This window comes from Pinus tabuliformis, chromosome 6 (genome assembly GCF_031772625.1).
Source record: "Pinus tabuliformis cultivar Carrire ecotype Pingquan chromosome 6, CPIR1, whole genome shotgun sequence".
NCBI classification, from domain to species: domain Eukaryota; kingdom Viridiplantae; phylum Streptophyta; class Pinopsida; order Pinales; family Pinaceae; genus Pinus; species Pinus tabuliformis.
The window spans coordinates 303491821-303504657 of record NC_142292.1 but is presented as its reverse complement, the minus strand read 5'-3'; the positions used below and the strand labels follow the sequence as shown (position 1 = coordinate 303504657).

The 12837-nt window shown below is 38.4% G+C and overlaps 1 protein-coding gene across 2 annotated transcripts; it reads left to right on the top strand.

Moving 5' to 3' along the window:
* The first annotated feature begins 7967 nt into the window (after positions 1-7967).
* LOC149258532 (sugar transport protein 14-like) lies at positions 7968-11829 on the top strand. 2 transcript variants are annotated; one of them, XM_089415482.1, is made up of 5 exons: positions 7968-8198; positions 8457-8626; positions 9698-10020; positions 10345-10971; positions 11060-11829. In XM_089415482.1, the coding sequence occupies exons 2-5, from the start codon at positions 8485-8487 to the stop codon at positions 11525-11527; spliced, it is 1560 nt and encodes a 519-aa protein (XP_089271608.1). In that variant the 5' UTR covers positions 7968-8198; positions 8457-8484; the 3' UTR covers positions 11528-11829. The 2 variants fall into 2 exon arrangements, with proteins under 2 accessions (XP_089271608.1, XP_089271605.1); XM_089415479.1 differs by lacking the exon at positions 7968-8198 and having other exon boundaries at positions 8246-8626.
* The last annotated feature ends 1008 nt before the right edge of the window (positions 11830-12837 follow it).

Below are 12837 nucleotides of genomic sequence, written 5' to 3'. Positions count from 1 at the left end.
AGCTAGGAGAGAAGTGTAAAAATAGAGAAGATAATACCATTTCTTACATGAGTTTCAAAGACAAAATAACTAGATAGCCCAAAACACTAGCAAAACCAAAAAGCAACCGGAAAATGACATATCAAGGTGGATGAATTGATGCATGACCAACACTTGCGGTGCCTAGAGGGTCATGAACTTCATGAACGTGGAAAACAACGTGAAAAAGCCTCACTTCAATGTCACCCAACCACTCGTTGGTGCAGTGCTGACCACTTGACACAAAGATTTTCCTATCCACAATACCCCCCTGACTGAATTGGATGTCATTGATGTATGTTAAGGTCTCATTCTTGGCATTGTATCTCTGCTGGCGGATGACCTCTAAGCTCGCTAAGATGTCTCGAAGATGCTCAACAATGGAGACCAACAACAACGATTGCTCCACTCGGCCTAGAGACTGGGCATGAGCATGTGCCACCTCACCTTTCATGCTCGCGACCCCCTCCACATCATCGTCCATCTCCTCTACGCGAACAACCCGCTCCATTAACTAGCCCCTAGCCTAGCTCCATGCCTAGAGCACCCTCGTTGGAAAAACATACCCTTCAAGCTATAAAAACACCAATTTTTCAAAATGGAAAAAACGCTTGAACCACTCCCTCTCTTTAACCTATTCCAGCCTGTTTGAGAGAGTGCACTCGACCAGTAACCACCACAATCATATGCACTATCCACATGCCAGCTATGAATCGAATTGCCACCAACCCTCGAGAAGGAGTCTTTAATAGTGCCTCCTATGAAAGAAGGCCACATAGTTCCACCTTTTCAGACCCCAAAACCATGTTTTGGCACAAATTTGTACCCTATCAGTAAAGAAACAGGACCAAGACTACCAGACACTGACCATAAGCATAAGACAATTGGTAATTAAGACTGAAAGAGGATCCTCCACTTACAAAAATTCTGGCAATGGCTCAAAAATTATGTTCAAGGCTGAGCAATGTCCCTTAAGTTAACATTGCAAAGGTTGTGTTTTGTGCTACGAGCACACAAGTTCTCTCTTCTAGATCCCACATTGTCCTGCAAGTCACCCAAACAGGGCATGCGTTGTACACATACCTCCTGTAGGAATTTACAGGGTAAGTTCCACAGAAAGAATACCAAAAGGACACCGCTCACAACTAGATCTCAAATCAATACACCAGTATTTTTGACGTGGTTAAAACCCTCAGAGTGCAAGGAGGGAAACAGTCCACGGCCTGTCCCAACGTGGGTACTACAGGCAATTTATTAATCAAAGAATGAAAATTTACATAAGCTTCTCTCATGCACGGATTACCCGAGCAATGACCCTCCATGCGCTTTAAATAGAACTCATGGACCAATCGGGTGTCAAGCCACGGATCAAGTGTCGGTAATACCAAGGTGAGAGTGAACCGTCGGATCACTACATATCGTGACCGTCGGATTGTAAGTTACAAAATGTACAACGGTAAAGAAACACACTTTACCTAACTCTAACCTAACTCTATACTAGACCAAGTTGAACTTAACTATATCCTATGTGTCGGAATATCCTAACATCCCCCCTTAAGAACAACTTGGGATAGGATTGAAGGATTTACAAATATGACACAATAGGAGAAGGAAGGAGGCACTAGAGCCTATCCCCCCTTAGTGACAACTTCCTGAACTCCAAGTATATATCGAAGTTTAGTGAACTTCGCCTCTGTGAGAGCCTTTGTGAAGATGTCTGCAACCTGATCATCTGTTGGACAATATTGCACTTCAAGAACATGGTCATGAATGAGATTTCTGATGAAGTGCATGTGTAGTTCAATGTGTTTGCTGCGCTGATGCTGGACTGGATCTTTGCATAGCTGAATGGCACTTTGATTATCACACCAAAGTGTGGTTGGATGCTGCTGCTCAAAGCCAAACTCTGATAGGATCTGACGAAGCCACAAGGCTTCCTTACTAGCTTCCACAGCACCACGATACTCTGCTTCTATTGACGAAAGAGAAATGGAAGCCTGTTTCTTACAAGCCCATGTAATAGGTCCTGAACCAAGAGTGAAGACATAACCGGCAGTAGACTTCCGATCATCAGGGTCACCAGCCCAATCAGAATCAGTGAAACCAACTAACAGAGGAGCTGCTTTGGCACTGTAATGAATCCCAAACTGTACTGTACCTCGAACATAACGAAGTATTCTTTTAGCTGCTTTCCAATGACTTTCACGGGGGTTTTGCATAAAACGAGCAACAAGGCCAACAGCAAAGGAAAGATCAGGACGAGTATGGGTTAAATACAAGAGTTTTCCGACAAGTTGACGGTATAAGGTAGCATCAACTTCAGGAGAAGTACAAGAGACTGAAAGTTTGAATCCAGACTGAAAGGGAGAAGGGGCTGGCTTATAGTCTTCCATGTGAAAATGATGAAGAATGTCACAAGCATACTTGGACTGGGAAAGGAAAATACCCTCTTGGGATTGCAAGACTTGAAGACCGAGAAAATAGTGTAAATGTCCTAAGTCTGTCATTTCAAATTTCTTTTTAAGGCTGGACTTCACATGGTTTATAAGGTTGGGATCATTACCAGTAAGAATAAGATCATCAACATAAAGAACAAGGATGATAAGATAGTTGCCCACTTTCTTGGTGTAGACAGTATTGTCAGAATGACACCTAGAAAAGCCAGATTCTAAAAGAAAGTTATCCATTTTGGCATACCAAGCCCGAGGAGCTTGCTTGAGGCCATAAAGGGATTTCTTAAGTCGACAAACAAGGCTGGAGTCTGTTTGTATGAAGCCAATGGGTTGTTCCATATAGATTTCTTCCTGCAAGTCCCCATGCAAGAAGGCAGATTTAACATCCATCTGATGGACTTCCCATTTTAAAGAGGCAGCAAGGGAAAGAACAAGGCGGATAGAGTTCATTTTGGCAACAGGGGAGAAGGTTTCAGTGTAGTCAATGCCTTCAACCTGTGAAAAGCCCTTAGCAACGACACGAGCTTTATGTTTATCAACTTTCCCATCTGGTCCATACTTGGTTCTGTAAACCCATTTACATCTAACAAGTTTGTGTCCCTTTGGTAGAGGAACAAGATCCCATGTATCATTTGTCATTAATGAATGATATTCTTCATTCATAGCTGCTTCCCAATGTGGATGGCCTGAAGCTTCTGCAAAAGTGTCAGGATCATGATTTACTGGAGCTTGAGCCAGTAAAGAAGAGGCTCTTTCAAACTGAGAACGTGTACGTCGCTGATCTGTAGGATCACCGGCAAGATCACCTGCTGCATCCCGAGTAGCACGGACCCATCTTGGAAGTTGAGGATCCTGAGAAGGTGGGGGAGGATTATCATCCTCGCTTTCATCATCTGAAGAAGAAAGGTTTTCAAAAGTAGAAGAGATAGGAAGAGGTGGCACATCCGCCGGACTAGGCTCGCAGGCCGATTTATTTTCATCAAATTTTACATCTCTTCTAATGATAACATTTTTGGACTTAAATGGAATAAGTCTATAACCTTTTACATCTTCAGAATATCCAACAAAAGTACATTTCTCACTCTTAGGTTCTAAAGCTTTATGCTTTTCATCTGGAATATGGGCCCATGCTTCACTTCTAAACACACGAGAGTGACTTACATCTGGTTTAATGGAACTCCAAGCTTCTTCTGGAGTGATATTCTCTAGAACCTTAGTAGGAGTGCGATTGATTATATAATTTGCACAATTAATTGCTTCGGCCCAAAAACTAAGATTGAGTCCTTTAGATTGCAACATACAATTAGCCATTTCCTTTAAGGTGCGATTTTTCCTTTCAGCTACACCATTTTGTTGTGGAGTGTATGGAACAGTATGTTGCATTTGAATTCCATTTTCGGTGCAAAAGTTGATGAATGTGTTTTTAACATATTCTCCACCATTATCAGTTCTTAGCTTAAGAATTTGATGTCCAGATTGTTTTTCAACAAAGGCTTTGAAGGCCAAAAAAGTGTTAAATACTTCGCTCTTGAGTTTTAAGAAGTATACCCAAGTGTGTCTGGAGAAATCATCAATGAAAGTTAAGAAGTACTTGTAGCCAGAGAATGAAGCAACAGGAAGAGGACCACATAAATCACTGTGCACAAGCTGTAAAGGGGCTGAGGCGTGCCAAGAGGCACGTTTGTCAAAACTGTCCCGATGATGTTTTCAGAGTACACATCCAGAACAAACACCATCTCTGCAAGATACCATAGGAAGACCTGTCACCATATTTTCTTTACATAGATGCTGAAGGGAGCGATAGTTTAAGTGACCAAATCGCTCATGCCAAAGTTTGCTCACTTCATCATTATGAGCAACAAATACTGAGGGAAGATTGGATGACCCAAAGTTGTGAAACTTATACAACCTTTTGGAATCATCAGCAAGACCAGTAGCTAGAATCTGTTTAGGATCTTTTAGATCCTTGATTACAACATCATGAGGTGAAAATTCAACAATTTTACCTTCACCTGAGTGAGTTATCTGATAGACAGATAGAAGGTTGCAGGATAAGGTTGGAACACATAATACATCATTAAACTGACCATTGTCTAGATGAACAGTTCCAGTCCCTACAACATTAAGAGATCTATCATCACCAATGTATATATTTTTGGTGTTACAATCATTTAAAGAAGAAAACATGGCTTGGTTTTTGGCCATGTGACAAGAGGCTCCAGAATCAATGAGCCACTCATGAGAATGAGAAGAAGAAGAAGATACATTTAATGCATAACCAGACTGAGATGATTGACAATGAGATGCAGAAAGTGCCATTCCGAAAGTTGAAGTTGAAGTAGGCTCCACATGGATGTTATGTTTCTTCATTGCGGCTTCCAAGGCTTCCATCTTCTTAAAGCATTTAGATTCTAAGTGGCCATCTCGATTACAAAAGTTACAATGTCTATCAGTCTTCTTCCATTTGTTTTTATTGGTCTTATCATTTTGCTGAAATGATCTTTCATTTTGACGCTGAGATGGTTTAGGACCATTCTTTTGAGGATATGACTTCTTAGGATTCTTTGAATTCGGTTGCTGCTGGGCGGCTAACGCTTTCGTGGAAGAGTTTCCAAGATTAAGAAGACCAAGGTGTAAGAGTTTTTCTTGTTCTCTTATTAAGGAATCACAAAAGGAGTCAAAGGAAGGGGCCTTGTAGTCTTGTCCTTGACAAATGAAAGCTTCCCTTGTAGAATGGAAAGTGGAAACAAATACAGAGTAGGCTAGTCCCAACTTAGTAAGGATGGAATAAATAAGGTTACCATCTTCTTTCTTAACTTTAACACCTTCCAAGAGATATCTAAGGGTCTTGAATTTGGACAAGAAATCTTCAATGCAAGAAAAATTATTAGGATCCAAAGTAAGCAGCTCATTTTCAAGTTGATGGGCTCTAATTTCATTTTTAATCCCAAAAACTTTAGCAAGTTTTTCTAATGCTTCATGAGGAGTCTCAAGTCCTGCAATGTGGAATCTAAGATCGGGAGAAATAGACATCCCTATCAAACCACGTGCTTGATCTTGTCTATTTTCCCATTTTGCCGCCTTGTCTTCATCTTTTGGTTTCTTCTCTTGGTTTGTGGCTATTCTGAAGAGACCTTTACTTCTAAGTAAATCTTCCATGTATTCTACCCATTGGAAGTAGTTAGTGCTGTTAAGAATGACTTGGCATGGACTTTCCATTTTAAAAAAAACTGAAGCTGAAGATGTTGAAAGTAAGTGTTCCAATGAATATCCTAGACCAAGTTGAACTTAACTATATCCTATGTGTCGAAATATCCTAACACCTCCCACAACCAAACCAGTTCGAATTCAAGCCACCTAGACCCACAAACATGCACAGGGGAAAACCCTATGCACACTCACTTGAGTTGAAGCCGCTGACCCTCCCTTCCATACCAAGAAACCAAATAATGCTTAATACGCTGAATAATAATAGTAATAATAATAAAATACAAATTGAATTAATTAATAAGAATTATTTATTTATTAATATAATTTTGATTCCTAAACAAATAATAATAATAGTAATAATAAAATACAAATCACATTAATTAATAAAAGTTATTTATTTATTTAAGTTTGATTCCTAAATATTTATTTAGTATATTTGATTTGGCATGATATCATGATATTGCATTTATTTATGCATTTAAGAATATATTTTATGCTATTTTAATTTAATTTTGATTCCTAAATATTTATTTAGTAAATTTGATTTGACATAATATTACATTTATTTATATATTTAAAAATATATTTTATATAATAAAAAAAATTAAATTTAAACCCAAAAAACCAAAAGCAAAATAACTAAACTACCAATCACACAAATCAAACTAATTAAAAAAAAATTAATTATTAATTTAATTTTGATTCCTAATTAATATTTTTTTTAATTATTAATTTAATTTTGATTCCTGGACAAATAGTAGTTTAGGAAGTTTGATTTGTCATTTGACCCAATAATCCTCAAAGTAACATGTTTTGGCGGAGAGAATCTGTTAATTCCAAATTTCGAAACCTAAGTTTGATAGCTGCAAATAGGTTATTCCTCAAAGTAACATGTTTTGGCAGTGAGAATCTGTTAATTCCAAATTTCGAAACCTAAGTTTGATAGCTGCAAATAGGTTAGTGAATATGAGAGTTTTAGAAAATAATTTTTTAATTGTTGCCAAAAATAAGGGATATTATTATGTGAAAATATAGTATTTAAAAATAAAAATAAAATTATTAAGTAATTAGATGTTAAATTAGAATAAATTATAAAAAAAAATAAAAATGTTTGGTCCACATACTAGTAAATTGGCTTAAAAAATAATGGATTTTTTTATGAGATTTTGGTAAAATTCAATATTTTTTTTTGGAAATCTCAAGTATAACTGTTAAATTTCAAGATTTTGAGTACTTTTACGTCTTTTGTATTTTTTATAGTGTTGAATCCATTTCCACCATCAAACACAAAATCCAAACACTCTTATCATCAAAAAAAAAAAAAAAAAATTTACCTAATTTACTCCATTCATCCTTTTCAAAATACACATATCTTACCTCCTTTATATTTAAATTTATGAAATCCATTTCCTTAATCTCAGCAAACATCTCTTTCCTTAAAAAAAATAAAAAATTATGTCATGTATGTGTCATTCTGTTAATTATTTTTGTACATTTACATGGTTGTAGCACTAAATATTCATTAAATGTATCTCAGTTAGTTTGTGTGGAGTTTAATTTTCATTGGACGTAAGTAATAGGTTCAAATTTCATGAGAGGCTTTGAAGATACAACCCACTTTGTAGAAATTAAACTTCTAAAAAAACATCTAACTTATTTTTATGATAAACATTTTATTTTAAGTGGATCAATCTTCTTCCATCCAATAAACTATTTAGCCCAGCCTTATCTCAATCACAAAGAAGAAAAATAACACTAAATATTGTTATTGAATTTAAATATTTCTGAAGAATTAAAAATAACGCCACCTAATCGGAAAACTGCAACTATGGCTCCAGTGAGCTCAGCTAGCGGTTAGAATGATTACCAGAATAGAAGGATTGAAATTCGCTAGGGGTTAAAATGATTACCAGAAAAGAAGGATAGAAATTCGCGGCATGATAAATGTAGGACCATATGGGGCTGAAGATATTTATTCAACAAAACGTTTCAATTATTTTAAAATCAACGTGGAATGCCAAGAAAATTACAAAGTTTCGGGAGTTGTGAAAGCAGCTCATTCCAGGCCGCCTCCATCTTTTTCTTTTTCCTTTTGGAAAATTTATTTCCGTTCTTGACTTAAATCAAGATCCATGTCTTGGCTAGCGACCACGATCCCAACCAAATTTGGCGCACAGGGTCACCTACCGAGTTGCCACTGCCAAATTGTAGGGAAACTTATCCAAGACGTCCCTAATAAAAGACTGCAACTGTAACTTAATTTAGAGATATGTTAGCGAGGTGGACAATTATGATTATGATCTTATCCGGCCGCTAATGCCGCTTAAATGACATACGTTATAAATATACAACCTGTCAATGCTAGGATGATTTGCTCTGAGTCAGCCTGTGTTGATCCAGACTGGTTTTGCGTGTTGTCCAGCCAATACCTTACTTGGTACAAATTACAGTTACCTCATTCTGGAACAACTTTCCATGAACATTTGCCATCCTGGCCTGTGATTTGTCACTTTTCCGGTAAGGCTTCACTGGTTATTTTATTTTATTAGTATTGAGATTTTGGGTTTTTTTCATTCCTTGTCCGACGAAGTCAATACTGGCTGACGCGATTGGCCGGAACTTCGGGTGGAGTCCTTATCAGGCTTGACTAACGTTACAGTCGGATGGATAAGAACTGCGAGATGTGGCTGGATCTCCGTGAGCTTGTAAATTTTATTTAAGATTCTGGATGCTGGATTTTATGGCCTAAACATGCTTGAGTTGAGTTTTGGACAGAAAGCAGAGGAGATTGAAATAAGGAAAAATGGCGGGGGGCATGATGAACAACGGGCCGCAAAAAGGCAGGGCTGAGCTATATGAAGGGCGTATTACTGCGTATGTGGTATTGGCATGCATAGTTGCTGCTACAGGGGGTTCGCTATTCGGCTATGATCTTGGAGTTTCAGGTAAATTTTCTTCTCAAAATCTCCCAAGAAAAGCCTCTTTGAATTGTCCATTAAGATTGCTTTGACCGGGATGCGTATAGTTCTCAGGTCTGAATTTCATTAGCGAAGCATTTGTATTTGAGTGGAATAGCCATGGTCCGCCTGGTTCTAATCTTTGAGCTCAGACCGTTTAAACTTTGCTGAGAATAGTAATAGCACTGTGTCTCTGCCGTTGCATGTTTGAACTTCAAAGGTTTTGAATTCTATTTTTCACTTTCCTTGAAACTACCTTTACCTTTTGGACGGTTCATTTCGGCCTGTTTTCGTGAGCGGTTTTGTTTAATTGCTGTAAACGTGGATGGTTGAACGAGCTAGTAAGTCTACTATAGCAATTAAGCCATCGATGATGTAACAGAGTGAGTAATAACTCCGTTATGGAAGTAAATGCATGCATTTTTTGAAGTCAATTGAACAAGATCAACTTTAAAATTTAAATCACCGTTTCACCGATGAAACTTTTGCTGCTATTGAATCTCTGTAACGATTCTTCAAGTCCTCCACTGGCTGAAAATGGATCTGTCCTGTTCATGCATAACAATAAGCTTTGCATCCCTTAAGAAAATGGTGAATCTTACTGAGAATCTCTTTTATTGACCGTTTTGTTTGCATGATTCTGAAAAATGACTTTTCCAATAATATTCTCCGCTGTCAGTCTGAACTGTTATCATTCTGTAAATGGCAAAAAGTTTAGGTGTTGTACATGTCACGGAAGGAATTGAACAATTTACAGAGAATGTGTTTCTGTATTAAATGTACATACAATTGCCAATTGTTGGATTATGATGAGACAAACACAAATATTTTAATTCAGGCGAAATGATTCAAAATTTGAACATTTCAATCCGGCAATTTCATGTTTAATGACTCGTTATTTGCACAATTACTTCACTCCAAAAGATCTCACTGTCTCTACAAACATTTCACTGTGATTTATGTGTGCAGAAGTTGCTTTAGGCTTGTAGGTGGAGCTTAAAAATCTAAAAAATTGCCGACATTTTGAAAACTAATTGGGGGTTTTTGAATGTGTAACAGGCGGTGTAACATCCATGGACGATTTCCTCAAAAAGTTTTTTCCACATGTCTACCGACGAAAGCAGCATCACCTGCGTGAAACAGACTACTGCAAATACGACAACCAGCTGCTCACTCTGTTCACTTCGTCTCTTTATCTTGCTGGCCTGGTTGCCACATTCGGGGCCTCGCATGTAACGCGAAGCAAGGGGCGAAGAGTAAGCATAATCGTTGGAGGCCTCAGTTTCCTCCTAGGAGCGATCTTGAATGCTGGAGCTGCGAATCTCGCCATGCTTATAGTCGGCCGCATTCTTCTCGGCATCGGCGTTGGATTCAGCAATCAGGTAAGTGATCTTCGGGTTGTGAAAATAGTGCTCAAATGAAATCCTATTTTTTTCTTGTGCTGCATTTCTGTTTGCATCAACCCCTAATAAATATCTTATTTTCATTTACAGTCAGTGCCGTCTTTTATTCTGCAACTCTGTTTTGCATCAAACACTAAAACATAAACTTATTTTCGTTTACAGTCAGTGCCACTTTTTGTTCTGCAACTCTGTTTGCATCTAACCCTAATAAATGTATTGTTTTCATTTACAGTTTGTGCTGCCGTATGTTGTACATGTCTATTTTCATCAAAACCCTAATGAATTTATTATTTCATTTTACAGTCAGTGCCGCTGTATCTATCAGAAATGGCACCAGCCAGGGTTCGGGGAGGGACGAACAATTTGTTCCAGCTGACAACTTGTCTTGGCATCTTTGTCGCAAACGTCATAAATTACTTCACAAACAAACTTCATCCATGGGGTTGGCGTTTATCTTTAGGCCTGGCCGTCATTCCTGCCCTTTTGATGTCCATCGGCGGCTATTTTCTGCCAGAAACCCCGAACAGTCTGGTGGAGCAGGGGCGGTTACAGGAGGGTCGCCGGGTTCTTGAAAAGATCCGCGGCACGGAGAAGGTGCAAGCTGAATTCGACGACATGGTTGAGGCCAGCGAGATTGCCCGGGCCGTGAAGCATCCGTTCCGGAATCTCCTGAAGAGGAGAAACAGGCCGCAGCTGATAATGGGGACATGCATTCCAGCATTCCAACAATTGTCTGGAAACAACTCATTTCTGTTCTATGCACCAGTGATCTTCCAGAGCCTGGGAATGGGGAACGACGCCTCGCTTTACTCCGCGATCATGACAGGCGCAGTCATAACGTTCGGCGCCCTCGTGTCCATGTTCACGGTCGACAGAGTCGGACGGAGATTCCTCTTTATGGAGGGTGGAACCCAGATGATTATCTGCCATGTAAGCAATGAAAAATAATTTACGGAGTACTATCTTGCATAAATTTGGTCAAATATTATGCTAACAAATAATCGGGCTGTTGTTACAGGTCATTATTAGCATATTGCTCGCACTGAAATTCGGTAAAGGGGAGAAGATTCCGACCGGTTATGGCGTTGGAATCGTGCTCTTGATCTGTATTTTTACAGCTGCCTATGGGTGGTCCTGGGGTCCACTCTCATGGCTGGTGTGCAGCGAGATTTTCCCCATGGAAACCCGCTCCGCTGGGCAGAGCATCGTGGTCTGCGTTAACCTGTTCTTCACCGCTGTAATCGCCCAGTCGTTCTTGGCACTTCTTTGTCACTTGAAATACGGGATTTTCCTGCTATTCGGGGCCCTGGTGTGCCTCATGAGTATCGTCATTTACTTTTTCCTGCCAGAGACAAAGAACGTTCCCATCGAAGAGATGAGGTTTGAATGGGCCAGGCACTGGTACTGGAAGAGAATCGTGAATGACCCGACGGACGAAGATGACGAAAGTGAAAAAAGAAAGATGTCGAAAGTAGCAGGGCCGTAGCAGAAAAACAGCAAGTTACCAGGCTTGACGCTGATCTGAATCTTAAATTGGGGTTGGGGTTGGAAAGGGGGGACTGTTATTTTATGGATGTAAATGAAGGGAATTTTGAGCAGGACATAATTCCCGTTGTTTTTTCATTGTGAATCTATCGATCAATGAACAATGGGCTGCTTCTGCTCTGGTTTGTGTTTGTCATGAACCCAAGTAAAATGGTCCGGGGAGTTTGTTACTTGAATAAGGCCATATGTATTTATTGTCAATGAACGCCAATAAAGTATTGTAAAATTTCTTGTTTGGTGGAACCTGATGATTATTCTTTCACACTGATCCATTGCTTTGTTTTAATTCTATAATGCTTTTCTGGTAACAGAATTTGGTCACCCATTGATATTTGATAGTGTGTATGACCAATACAAAGCTCATACAGTCCAATTACAGGTGGAGTGAAACCAAGTTCGGGGACCATTACCTAGAGATTTGCAAATGTGATAAACAACTGCATAGATTCTTCTGCTTCAGATTCTACAAAATGCTCTGTTTTTCATGGTTATGAATATGTTTCTCAAAGTGGTTAGGTCTGTGGTCACTGTTTTTTCAATAAGTTGTATTTATAATTAATAGATTTCCTGATCACACATTGTATTATTTAATGATATGTAGAAATAAAATGGGCTAAATAAATATTTATGAATATAGCATCCAAGTTGTAGGAATATTAATGAATGTTGTGGTTGAAGCAATGGTTATGGTGTCAGTGATAAGGTATTTAAAAAAATTGAGCAAATGGAAGATGGAATATGGTCTAAGGTTGTTTTTAATGACATATTGTGTAAAAGAAAGAAGATTTGGATGGGGCAAACTATCAAATGGTTTAGTAAATGAGGTATTTGCTTGAACATGTGTCCCACAAATAGTAAATAGATAAAAAAAATTGTTATGGATAAGGAGCTAGGGAGAAAGAAAGACTACTATATTGAAGAGTTTAATCTCATTCATAATCATCAACAAAAACCCTACATGAAAGGGTGTTATGGGAATAAATAGTATGTATGAAAAGTGGAAACAGAAAAGCATTTCATTTTAGAATGTGAGGTATTCAAAAACAACAGACTATGCGGTTATTATGACAGCTAGCTCTTGGTATAAACTATTTAGCCAAGGATTTGTTGAAAAGATAGGAGCGTTTATTTTGAGGCTTCACAAGAAAATGATTGAATATAAGAATTATATAGACCATCAATTTGTTCCATATGAAATTTTTAACCTTACAAACTTTAAAATATTTTTTTTCCATTCTCAAAAAAATTTGT